This window comes from Typopeltis vanoorti, chromosome 4 (genome assembly GCF_054136105.1).
Source record: "Typopeltis vanoorti isolate ZY-2024b chromosome 4, IOZ_Tvanoo_1.0, whole genome shotgun sequence".
Taxonomy (NCBI): domain Eukaryota; kingdom Metazoa; phylum Arthropoda; class Arachnida; order Uropygi; family Thelyphonidae; genus Typopeltis; species Typopeltis vanoorti.
Genome location: NC_143552.1, coordinates 67,645,005 through 67,658,201, shown reverse-complemented (window position 1 = coordinate 67,658,201; position 13,197 = coordinate 67,645,005). Strand labels below are relative to the sequence as shown.

At 34.8% G+C, this 13,197-nt stretch overlaps 1 protein-coding gene across 2 annotated transcripts in view; it reads left to right on the top strand.

Moving 5' to 3' along the window:
- LOC150107380 (N-acetyltaurine hydrolase) overlaps positions 1 to 10,392 on the top strand; it is a 122,104-nt gene extending 111,712 nt beyond the window's left edge. For both annotated transcript variants that reach the window (XM_090391242.1, XM_090391243.1), the window contains exons 6-7: positions 1,477 to 1,694; positions 10,080 to 10,392. In XM_090391242.1, the coding sequence (XP_090247368.1) occupies positions 1,477 to 1,694; positions 10,080 to 10,214 (353 nt within the window). In that variant the 3' untranslated portion in view covers positions 10,215 to 10,392. The remainder of the gene's footprint in view (positions 1 to 1,476; positions 1,695 to 10,079) is intronic.
- Positions 10,393 to 13,197: the final 2,805 nt, after the last annotated feature.

Sequence of the window (13,197 nt, the reverse complement as noted above, 5' to 3'; positions counted from 1 at the left end):
TTTTTGGACATCCTGCTTACTCGAACTTCTTCTGGTACCTTATCTACAAGCGTCTTTCGAAAGCCCACATTTACTGGCAGATACATTCATAAAAAGTCTGCTCACCATACATCTCAAAAATTTGGCATTCTTAAATCTCTAATTAATAGGGCACATAAAGTTTGCTCTTCTCCAGAAATCTTACAAGAAGAACTTTCCATCATTAAAAAGTTAATGGTATCTAATAATTACAACCCTAATCAAATCCAACAGATAATTGAATCTTATGTTCCAATACCTAAGGTTTCTTCAACAGTTTGCAGAGTTCCAATCCCCTACATTCCAGGAATCTCAGAACCTATAGGTAGAATTTTATTAATCAATTGGTACTTAAAAAAGTATCAATTGATTTCCACTTATATTCCTATCAACAAAATTTCTTCCTTATTGCCTTCTACAAAAGATAAACTGTCATCTCTGTCTTTGGCTAGCTTTTACAAAATTCCTTGTGAATGTGATGTTTCTTATTTTGGACAAACTGGCCGTTCTGTGGAAAAAAGAATTAAAGAACATCAATATTATATTGATTACAACAAACCTCAGAAGTCTGGTCTAGCACAACACAGTATTACCACTACCCATAATATCCAGTGGGATAAAGCTATTCTACTTCATAGATGCAGGTTCAAATATGAACGCCTCTTTAAAGAAAGTTGTGAAGCTTTTTTACACCGACCGAATTTAAATCGAAATGATTGCCTCTCTCTCTCTCTCTCTCTCTTTCGAAGATCTGGGAGACTTTTATTTTATGTAATCATTAAAAAACTAATTATCTAAAATATTAATTATTTATTAATTCTTTCATTTCCTAGCTCACGACAACATTGTATTTTAATAGGTGATCCACCGAATATTCGTTACTTGTATTCTATTCCTATCTGTTTGTAACACTGAAGATGTACTATTATTTTTAGTATGAAATATCTACCTTATTTATTAATTCAAGTTATTACTATGGACTTACGTGTTGTTTTTAATAATTATACTATGCCACAGGTCCCTCTAAAAATAACATATGTTGATATATTTGCAACTTGAAACATCCCCTCTTCACCGCCATAGGAACATGACACCTTTAGTCATCTTCCTAAGTAATCCAAATGCATTCAGTTCACACTTGAGATTGAGCCAAACAACCTCAAATATGAATTTGATAGTAAGTTACAAAAAAAAAGGACTGTATAATGTAATGAAATAATGATTATGTTGAACTATTATGGTATCTTTGTTCTCTGTCTCTTTTTTTTTTTATGTGACTCTCACCCACAAAGGTTGTAAACCTACAGTACTTTAGGTCTATGAGAGGGCTAAAGTTTTTATACTTTTTTGATTATATTTTTTATATATGTATTTTTTTTTACAAAAAAATAAATGTGTCATTTATAAATATTAAACAGTTCTTATTTGTGAAAGTATTAATACTTATTTAATTAACAGGTACCATCATAGAAACAACAGCCCTGGCAGAGTTTGCTTCTTTGGGATCTTTCTGTGAATTTGATCTGTTTGGTATTGAAGTATCACATTATCAGTTAAATGATAATGTTGATATGCCCAGTGATGCTCAACGTATTGATCGCTTGAAATATTTAGTTGACCAAGGTTTTCAGGACAAGCTTGTTATTTCTCATGATGTGCATACAAAACATAGGCTGGTTAGTATCAATGGTTTAAAATTTCTCGTTCTGCCATAATAGCTATATTTTGGATCATAACTAAATATTATTTAGAACTCAGTTATATTAAATGTGCATGCAAATAATGAAAATAAAGAATAATATAGTATTTTGTATATCTTGAGAGACCATTTTTGTTTGTTATATGTTTCTCTCACTTGATCAGCATTTGTAAACGCAGAGTTGGAAATGAATTCCACCAGGCAGATATGAATATTTTGGGAAAATTTGGAGAAAGGGCAAAGCTAATAATAATAATGGTAAGTATCTGCCATATTTCTGCTTAGGACATGGATTAGTCATTGTCAAACTATGTTACAACATAAAGATGTACACAAGTTCACGTCAAGAGAAGACACAAGAAATAAGAAAAGCCTCACTGACTATGATTGTTGATAGTAATATCTTCATGCTAGTTATGGATGCAAGAGTGTATGGAGGATTTGAAATTGGAAGTGACCATCACTTCGTGATAAGTAGGAGAAAAATGAATATCACATTGAAAAGAAAAGTATGTAAGAAAGTTTTAAAAAGAATTTAAGTTGAGCAGCTTTTACAGCAAAACTGTAAAGTCAACTATACAAACATTATTCAAGAAAAAATGAAACAGTTTGAAAACAAGAACCAAACCTTCAAGTCTCAATGGCAAAACTCTGGAAAAAAAACATCGATTGATTCAGCTAGGGAGGTGTGTGTGTGGACAAAAGATGTTAAAAAAGTAGTCCTGGACAAAGAGACAGCATACAAAGTTTCTAGAAAATAAGTCAGCAGATTTCCCTAAAAGAATTATTATTATTATTATTATTTTTGGGCTACTCTTGCCCAGCTTCCATAGGTGTCCCCTAGTTCTCCCACCACCAGTCCTGATCTCAAAAATATCCTCTGAATTAATCTTATAGAATCCTTTTAGCAATTTGAATGTCTCAATCATATCTCCCCTTTTCCGCCTATCAACCAGTTTCTGCAACCCACAAATCTTCAACCTGTTCTCATATGGTTCATTCCATAGACCTGCTATCATCTTAGTCACTCACCTCTGGATCCTCTCCACCTCCTCCCTATCAAGAAGGAACTTAGGTGACCAAATCTGGGATAGGGAGATGAGGTCTTATCAAGGCTCGGCAGAGGTACAATAACTTGCTTGTGTCTGCTCGTTAAGGTATTTTTCAACAACCAAGTGAGTTGATGAGCTGATTTAGCTACTTTTGCAATGTGCCATCTAAACTTCATAAACTTCATCTCCCTATCCACCAACACTCCCAAGTCCCTGGCCTTATCAATCTCTTGGAGTACAGTTCCACTCATGTGGTATACTGCTGCTAATCTTTTCACCCCAAAATGCATAACCTTACGTTTTGTCACATTAAATTGACATCCATTCTCCTTAGCCCAGAACTCCAATCTATCTAAGTCATTCTGCAAGACTTTGACATCTGCATTCACTATTGCCCTCCCCAACTTTGCATCATCAGTGAACAAATGACCTGTTCCACTTAGATCCTTCCCTATATCGTTAATGAACAGATTAAACATCAGTGGTCCAAGAACAGAACCCTGTGGCACCCCACTAGTCACAGGCCGTCTTTTGGACTCCACTCCTGAATAAACCACTCTTTGATATCTCTCCATCAACCACCCACCTATCCATCTCACCAACCCTATATCCATTCCCATATGTTGTAGTTTACGGATTAGAATTCAATGTGGTATCCTGTCAAACGCCTTTGCCAGGTCCAGCAGTATCACTGTAAACCCATTTCCCTTATCCAGTTCAGCCGTCACCTTGTTATAAAACTTGAGCAAGTTACTCAGGCATGATCTACCCTTTACAAAGCCATGCTGTCCCCTGTACAGTATCTCATTTTCATCAATCCATTCCGGTATTTTTCTCTTGACAACAAATCCTGATATGCTGATCGGTCGGTAATTTGCAATCATAGTCTTGGATCCTCCTTTATGCAGTGAAACTATTTTCCCCTCTTTCCACACCTTTGGGACTAAACCAGACCTGAGACTCAGATTAAACAACACGGTCAAGGGCACTGATAATTCCTTAGCCGCTTCACGCAAGACCCATGCCGGTATACTATCCAATCCCACAGACGTATTCACATTAAGGTTCTGTAATAGACTATTCACCTCCACTTCATTCATCACAATTCCCATATAAACTAATGGCTCCTTCATTTTTTCAATGTCACCACCTGGATGATATACTTTTGCAAAGTGCATGCTCAGTAACTCTACTATATCGACTGGTTCAGTGACCTCCTTACCATCGTCATTCCTTAAAATCATTTTGCCATGTAGTTTTTTCTTGCTTGCAGCATATTGAAAGAACTGTTTGGGATTCTCTTTTGCTTGCATAGCTAGTTTCCTTTCATAATCGGCTTTTGCTGTTTTTACCACACTGGTTACCCTTCTGGCCTGCACTTTATACCGTTCGTGTGCCTGCAGGTCACCCCTTTCTTTAAATTCCCTCAACAATTGTTTCTTTTTTTGCAGCTCAAGCTTAATGATGTTATTCATCCATTTAACTCCTACTTGTTTTACTATTCGGACCCTAGGTATACAATCAGCCATAACCTCCTGTAAATGCTCCTTGACCACTTCCCATGCTCTATCGACGTCCAGCCCTTGCAGTTGTACATGCCATGGCACTAATCCAAGGAATCTCCTAAGCTTGTCATACTTGCCAGCACGGTAATTCCACATATACCCTGTCTTAATCAAAAATTCCACACCTTTAGCTACCTCCCAGGTCAAGACCTTATGATCACTCTCACCAATAGGTGGCAACATGGTCATATTCATTACAGTCAAATTATAAGATGCTATTACCAGGTCAAGCACTCTCACACCCCTAGTATTTTCAATTACATGCTGTCTCAGATAGTTATCCCTTAATAATTGAATAAAATCCATTTCCTTCCTCACATGTGTCCTCTCCTCCTTCCAATCAATGTTACCATAATTAAAATCCCCCATAATAATTACCCTCCTTCCACTCATTTCATCAATTTGTTTATGCATACTATCTCCACCATCTATTCCATCACCTGGTCTATAGCAGCACCCAACTGTATATTTTATTCTGCCAGTCTCAATCTCACACCAAATAGCCTCAAACGAGCTCCTTTCACTATCCTGCAATACAACTTCAATTCTCCTTGGCTGCAGTTCATCAGCTATCATCAATAACAACCCTCTCCCCATTTTATTCTCTCTGTCCCTCCTAAACACACTATAACCTACACATTCTATCCCACTAACTATATCATCTTCCGTCAGCCATGTTTCACTAATGCCAATAACCTGTGACCAGGAAGAGCCAATCAAGGCCAAAAATTCTTCCTTCTTGTTCCTAATACTCCTGGCATTAGTATACATGAAATGCAGTGATCCCTTTGTCCCACCCCTATCTTGATGCGTTATTCTAAATGTCCCATTCCCATTTTTTGTCCTTAGTGCTGGCTCAGGTACATTATATACATTTTTACACTCAACTGTCTCATTGATGTCTGCATATCCACTCCCCCCCCCCCATCCTTGGTAGTTCTAGTTTCCCTGGTTCTGCACATCCATTTTCACTTCGTTCAGCAACACTTTTTCCAGTCTTCGCACACCACGTTCCATTCAAATGCAGGCCATCCATCTTGTATAAGTCCTTTCGCCCATCAAACTCATTCCACACCATACCGTCTGCATAACCTGCGCATAATGTCATTTGTGATTATGGCCGTCCTTCTAAACTCCTCTCTGTCGTACCGCAGCAACAGACTCACCATTCTAACTCTGTCACTCTTTTCTTTCGCGCTACCTTTAGCAATACTTTCAAGTCCTCTCTCATAAAAAATTTATCACCTTTCAATTCATTCGTACCTGCCACAATTATTAATTCTTTCACCCTCTGTTTTTGCACTCTAATACTCTCACTTACATCCTTAAATTTCGCACCCGGTAAGTACGATTTAGTTACACTCCCATCTATCACTCCTCTTAATAACGAGTCACCATACAACACTCTTTCCTTCATTTCAGAAGCTCGCCCACTCTTACGCTGGTTATTTACGTTAGCCGAATCACTCTGGAAAGAGTTTTGCAGGTGCTCTAATTGCCGCTGCGCATTTTGTATCACTGGTAAAATGTAAGAGAGCTAAACTATGTGTAAAAATAGCTAAACAAAACTCATGGGAAGACTTTGGTAAGAATATTATTATTATTATTGCATAGCCACCTCCATGGAGTCATAAGACTCATCTTGGGAGACTCAAACTATCAACACAATATCTATCATATTGTGTTGATAGTTTAACAGACAAAGCACTCACAACTACACAGTCTCCTCTTTCCATCCTGTTTACTAGGTTCCTTAGTTGTCTTCTCTCATACTTTGGACACACAGGATGTCTGGTGGAGAAACGATAAAGATTCTCTTCTACTCTTCCTCCCCCCCCTCCTCTTATTAAAAAAAAAAAAAGTCTGGTCTAGCACAGTACAAGATGACACAGACTACATAATCTTCTGGTCAGAGACCTGTCTTTTACATATATGCCATTTTAAATCTGAGCACTTATTCAAAGAGTTCTACTACATACTAGGGTCACTTGCATTGGCTAACGCTAGTGTCACCGATACTTTATAGTTTTTACTATATTCGGCAAGAAACTCTCTGATTCCTATCTTTGAGTTTCTTATTCAGTTTTAAAACTATGTGGGATTTAATATCCCCTTAATTTAAGTAACTGGAATGGTTATGTTTCATTACCAAAAATTTGGGAAAGTCTGATCCTTAATTTTTCTTTTCTTTCAATAGCATATATGTATCAGTGTTATATCTACTGTACTACTTCAATATGACTTATCTCTTTTGAAATCCATTGTTATCATCAGGGGCGGCTCGTGCATAGGCGCTGTGGAACTGCAGCATCCCCAATTTTTTTCGATATATAAATATATTTATTAATTTATTTATATTTGCTTATAAATTTAATTGTATCATCAACAATCCTATACAGTTCTCTTATTTTGTATAAAAAATAATAAATGTTCATAGTGCTTATCGTGTTTACTCCATTTCTTTAAATATTTGGACATTGCAATTAAAGGATTTAATTGTAATGTCTAAAAATTGTAAATCCATTCCTTTAATTACAATTAAAGGAATGGATTTACAATTTTTAAGTAATTTTGAATTATACCAAACTGTATAATTTTATCGATAATAAACAATATTTTTTCATGTTTAATTTTTTTTTAAATTTTGACCATAATTTTGATATTTTATCAAAACACGTATACACTGTACTTACAGTGTTGCATGTATATTTCGAAAGTTGCAGTACCCCCCCCCCACAATTTCAAGCCACGAGCCGCCACTGGTTATTATTCTACCTTTGTGTGAACTGTTAGTTACACTGAAGATAAGTTTTGAATTAAAATATTTGGTTATATACCTTAGTCATACACTTGAGGGCACATATCAGGAATCTGATAATTATGATGACATTAATAAGAAACTTTCTTGTGCCTACGTGAAAAAACAATATATATTGTTTTTTCCATATTCCTTAGTGCCTCTCAGAACTTGTTTTCAACTGAAGGTGAGTTAGCTAGTCTCATATGGAGGTAGCCCAGTTTTCACCTGGAAACTTGAGGTTTCATTGCAGAAGACAGACAAATTACTCAAAGAATGCCTGTAATTAACAGACATAGCAGACTATGTAGTTAGGCTTGATATACATGAGTTTCAAATCAGCAGTTAGAATCAAAGTTTAAATTAGATGTAAGGTAGAATTGTAAGATACCTAGTCTATTATTTACAATCTACATGGATCATATCATTATGGAAAGTGATTGTAAACTTGATATTCAATTATCATACTGAACAGAAACATCTATGCATTTTCAGCAGTCAATCTATAAAACAGGTTACACATTTTAGCTATTTAGGGAAAGTTCCTAATGAAAGGGAAAATTAATTACAGAAGTAAATAACAATAAGGAAGGTAGTATGTTCAGAAATGAATTGAATCAATTAATGTTGCTCAATTAATTAACTAAAACACCAAGTTTGCAGTTATATAAGACAGTATTCAAACTAATTTTAACTTATGAATATGAGAGCTGGGTTTGAAATAAAACAGTTTATCTACTCTGGAGACGATAGATATGAGATTCTTAGGCATATAATTAGAGGGTGACCAGATAGCATAATCATATTAAAAGTGAAGTTATAAGAAAGAACACAAGAATGTGTCAGCACAGCTAATGCAAGAAGTATGGTCACTTGAACAGAATATGAGTAGAAGGATTAGCAAAAAAAATTAAATTTAAAACAAAAATGACAAGAAAAAGATCCAGAGGAAGACTAATGTTGGATTCTGATTATACGGAGATTGGAGTAATTATTATTTTCTTCAGAATCCAACATGATCTCCCATCACTTAGGCTAGACTTGTAAATATTATTTAATGTAAACAACTTATTTCCAATCTAATATTCATATAACTACCTTAATTTTGTCTAATATTTAATTATTTAATCAAGATATATGTATTAAATATTATTAAGCTATTTTAATTATTACTATGTTAATATTATAAGAGTTTGTATTTGATAATTTAACTGCGCATTATTGAAATGTAAATATTCTCTATTTATTCCTGTTTGTAGAAATTTAACGTTATATAATAGCTCAATTTTATTATGTTTCGTTTTGTTGTCATGGAAACGTATGTGAGCGAGCGAGCACGTTTTTGGAACACCACGTGAGAAGGTTTATTGAAAAGAGTTTTAGAAAGAAATCACATGAACAATCAAGGTGGGAAAAACGGATATAAAAAGCAAGGAACGCTGGAAAAGAGAGAGCATTAGAGATTTATAAGAGAGAGAGTAGCATTAGGTTGGAATCGGGGCATTCGGAAATCATCACAGTATGTTAATAGCGAGTCGGCAAGTCACTCAAGCAGCTAAATAAGGTCTGCTAGTTGAGAAGCGGTTAGCTAATAAGTTGTAGAATAACAATTATAGCTACGGAAGACAGCTGAGTGACTACTAAATAGACTAGCGATATTTGAGTTGAGATTTAATTTCAGGACCGATCTTTCAAGGACACACGGAATCTTTAAGCATAGCACGGAGTAACGAGAGAATAGTAGAGGTTGTTAAAGTTGAAGTTTACCATTAGTTGTGTTTAGAATTATATGTCTAAAGAATTAATTGAATGCCGGAAGTATGAACAACTGTGCATATAAAATCTCAAGTTAAGGAATTATTGTGTGTTGCCTTATTTCATGAGTGATCAGTAGTACTTTGTGCAACAACATTTGTTTATGTGTATTGTGACCAATAATTAATTCAGTTATTGCTTAGAAGAATTATTTTAATGAGTGCGTTTTAATGTTTAAGGTGTTTACGTATAAGTAGATGAAGGAAAAAGATTATCGGTAAGATTATTCCAACCATTAATATTTCTGTACAGAGAAGTGTGCGAGTTTCATCTTAGAATTCCCTGCTACTAACAGTAACTATTGTGGAGAATTAGCCGAAATGTAAAATTAAAAGTGTTTGTTTGTGAAGAGGTGTGTTACTGCGATTTTATTGTATTTGGAATTTTAGGAACTGTGAGAAGACTGTAAAGTAGAGATAGCAGAATTACCATTGTCTGAGTTTGCATGACTGTATTGCCAGGAAGGCTGAAGTGTTTCTAATAACTTAATTAGTGATTTGAAGTTAAGTGTAAAATTTGTGATTTTAAAAGTAAATGTTTGTTTTTGTTAATCAAAAGTTGTATTTTGCCTAAATCTCTTTTACTGCACCATTCATAAAATATTCGAACCAAAGCGAGTAAATTAAGTAAGTCAAATATACTCGGCCAGTATATATTTTAAGGAGAGATAGTTGAAGGTTGATTTTTCTTCAATTCTTGAACTAATTCAGATATAGAGTGGCACAGTCTTTAAATATAAATTTTCTCTATATTTGAATTAGAAACCAACTAGCAACTATTTTTGGGTTAAGAACATCGTAGTAAATAACATGTCGGATCCAGAGTGTAGATTAAGACAAAGTAGGATCTAACACATGATGCAGCTATTACTGTTTTTGAGAGAAATAACAGATCAATTTGAAAAAAGAAAAAAAAATAGTCATCAAATGCTGTGTTAGACTGTATTAAAATCAGTACCATATGAGAGTATGTACTAGAAAATTATGATGTACTTGGAGAATTTTTTTTGGGGGGGGGATTTCAATTTTTATTGTTGTGTCTAGTTTCTAAATGCATAAATATTTAGGGTCAATTAATTTTAAATTTTATCGAATTTATTGCTTAAATCTCAATATTTTTCATTTTACTTCTAGATGAAATACGGAGGTCATGGTTTGTCACATATTCTGGTGAATGTAGTTCCCAAGATGAGAGCAAAAGGATTCAGCCAGGATGTCATAAATAAAATTCTCATTCATAATCCCAGAGAATGGTTAACATTTAAGTGATAAAAATTAAATTTCAGTTGAAAGAAAGAATAACAATAACATTTAAGCATATATGAAATATTTTTCTAGCGTTTTCATTAATACAAAATTTTATCAGTGCATAAAGTTATGGATGGAAATTTATATATTAAAAAAAGAACCAAATAAATAAAAATAATCAAAATATGTAAATAATTCATTTATGTGTAACGAGAATGAACATCTTGGAACTGCAACTGTATTCATAACATTGAGTGAAAGACTGCAATGTTATAAAAAATAAGAATTAACTGAATACAGTTAAATTTTTATTAAAGCAGACTCAAAGAAAACATAATAATTGGCTATAGTGAATTCCCTTTAGCATTCATAGCACTGTGGATCTATAGGACTCTCAGGAATTTGTTATGGTGCATCTGTACACGCTTGATGCAATTCTATCAGATGTAGTAATTTAGTTTTGTGTTCATACTGAGCATTAAGGGAAAATTACAAAGTTCATATCAGATTGGTGAATGACTAAAATTAATTCATTTTAAATTTCAGGAAACGATTAACACAAGACCAAATTTAAAATAATATATATAATATTCATCCAAGTTGTTCCTATAATAATAGGTGTTTTAGGCACCTATTATTATGGGGATTAGTGGAATATAACCAGCCTTTTACTTTGAAGGCTAAGGAAGCAAATCAAGCTTGGATGAATTTGTAGTATTAACTCGGAATTGGGATATGTTCATATTTGTATATACTGACTATAACCGAGACTAGAATAATAATTAAATTTATTCAAAACGCAACATGTTTCATCGGATAGTCCGACTTCTTCAGGTGTGGGAACATAGAAAGCAAATAGACACTATAAGAAACATTGTATCTATAAAAACGACTACTATAAAATTAAGTTAGCTTTGAACTGGCTACAATCCGTGTTGAAGTTCTATTGTTAGGCAGCTGTGTGCGTATGATTTCACGAGCGTGCCAATATCAGATAGCAGAGCTGAAAGAGTCTGGTAGTTTATAGCTAAGGTTATTATTTATGTGATGAGGGTCCATAACAATTTCCTTAGACTCGACTATGCGACGCTCCATCTCGTCACGGCATATATGAAGGTTTGAAGTTGTTGTCCAGTTTATCTCATGTTGACAGCCTTCATCGTTTGTGTTTACTGAAAACAGTACATGGCTTGACAGGGCACTTGCTCTAGTTCTTTTGTAGGCAATGTCCCTCTGGTGTGTTCTTCCAGACGTAGGAGGATAGATTTTTCAGTTTGGCCATAGTATTGCTTCCTGCAGTCACACGTGATTTTGTATACTCCTGGGAATTGTAGATGGTTGTGAGCTTGTTTGTATTTGCTTAAAATCGATCTTGGTTTAGGAAGAGTAGAGAAACAGGATTTTATGTTGAACTTTCATAAAATTCTTCTTAGTTTCGTGGAGAATGAGCTGATGTATGGTAAGGAGATATAACCTTTGGGGTTGTCTTGTGTTTCTGAGTTGTTTTGATGGCGGTGTTATAGATGCTTATTAATAGTTTTCGATAAAAAATAGTTCATTTTTTAGCTCTTCATCATCTGACAATATAGATCTGGCAAGATGTGCTAGGGTTGAGATGATACCCACTTTCTGTGCAGGATAGTGTTATTAATGGTTTATACTCTAATCGTTTAGATTAACTTCTATTGTTTTATATCTTTCTCTTATCCTATCATCTGTGCCATTTGTTATAATGTTTCCTTATATCCTATCCTTGTTCTTATAGCAAGCTCACCACTAATCTTTACTTAATTTTCCTTTCTCTCTCACACATGTACATAACTCTTTTGTCCCTTATCAAACTAATATATTTCTTAGGATCTCTGCAGTCTTATTGGCCTCTCTATGCTCTAAACGTCAATTTATCACACAACAATCTGATGTAGTTCGCCCTATAAGTATTAACACATTTATTTCTTTTGCTGCGCCAGCTAATACCTAGGATAGAAAGGATTCTTGCTCAGGGTGATCCCTTCAGAGAGATAATGATAACTTGATCAAGATTAACCTTATTCCTCTGCTTGCTTATTTCTTTCTCACAGTTGTGGCTCGCTTAATATATTTATTCTCATGGGTTTATCCCGCTTAGTTCGTTAATGATTTTATGAGTGGTAGTTTTGAATTCATATAACATAAGCAGATCAGGCAAGTACATGAATGAAACAATTTAATGAGCTTCAAGGTGATACACAATAATACAATACAATTTAAGCAGGTTAATATGGTAGCACTCAATTTAGTTCAAAGGCTCTAATTAATTTGTACTAATCACACAGACTAAATTACAAATAACACTAATACAATCATAAAGTATAAAATTCATAGGTCATCATCATGCCATTCTGATACATGTGGCCATCAGTTAACACAATAGCACAATTTACACATTAAGTTTAACATAATCAGATATCTACTCAGCCTCGTGGGCTAACAAATCTTAACACTTAACAAATCTTATAGGCTACTCTTACAGTCCCTTAAGTTCAGTCCAATACAAATGTCCTCACAAGGAATTCACACTCTTCTATAACTGGAATTAGTATTTTAAAAGTCTACATTACCATGTCTGTCCTTGAATTCTTAAAGCTTGTTCCTGCCTTGTCTGGTCATCAAGGCCTTCAATATAGTCGCTTTAGAGGATATCTTCCGTAGATCTGTGTGAGTGGAATCTCCGCGAGAAACTGGGGTGTTGGCAAGGTGACGTCGCCTTGATTGGAACGCCATCAATTTGGTTTGTCCATCGCACGACGTCGCTCAGTTATCCAGTGCACAGATATAGCTTGGCCCAATACCAACGCTATGACAAATGATCCAAATGCCTTCCGCGATAAGCCAGGAACTTCCCCCGACGACGACGAGCTCGACTGCTCTCCGAGAGATCAGGAACCAAGAATCCAGGAAAAAGATTCCGAATCGTGCTTGCAAGGCCTTTTTGTTTAACTCTTTCCTCTCGGCAAATCTCGAA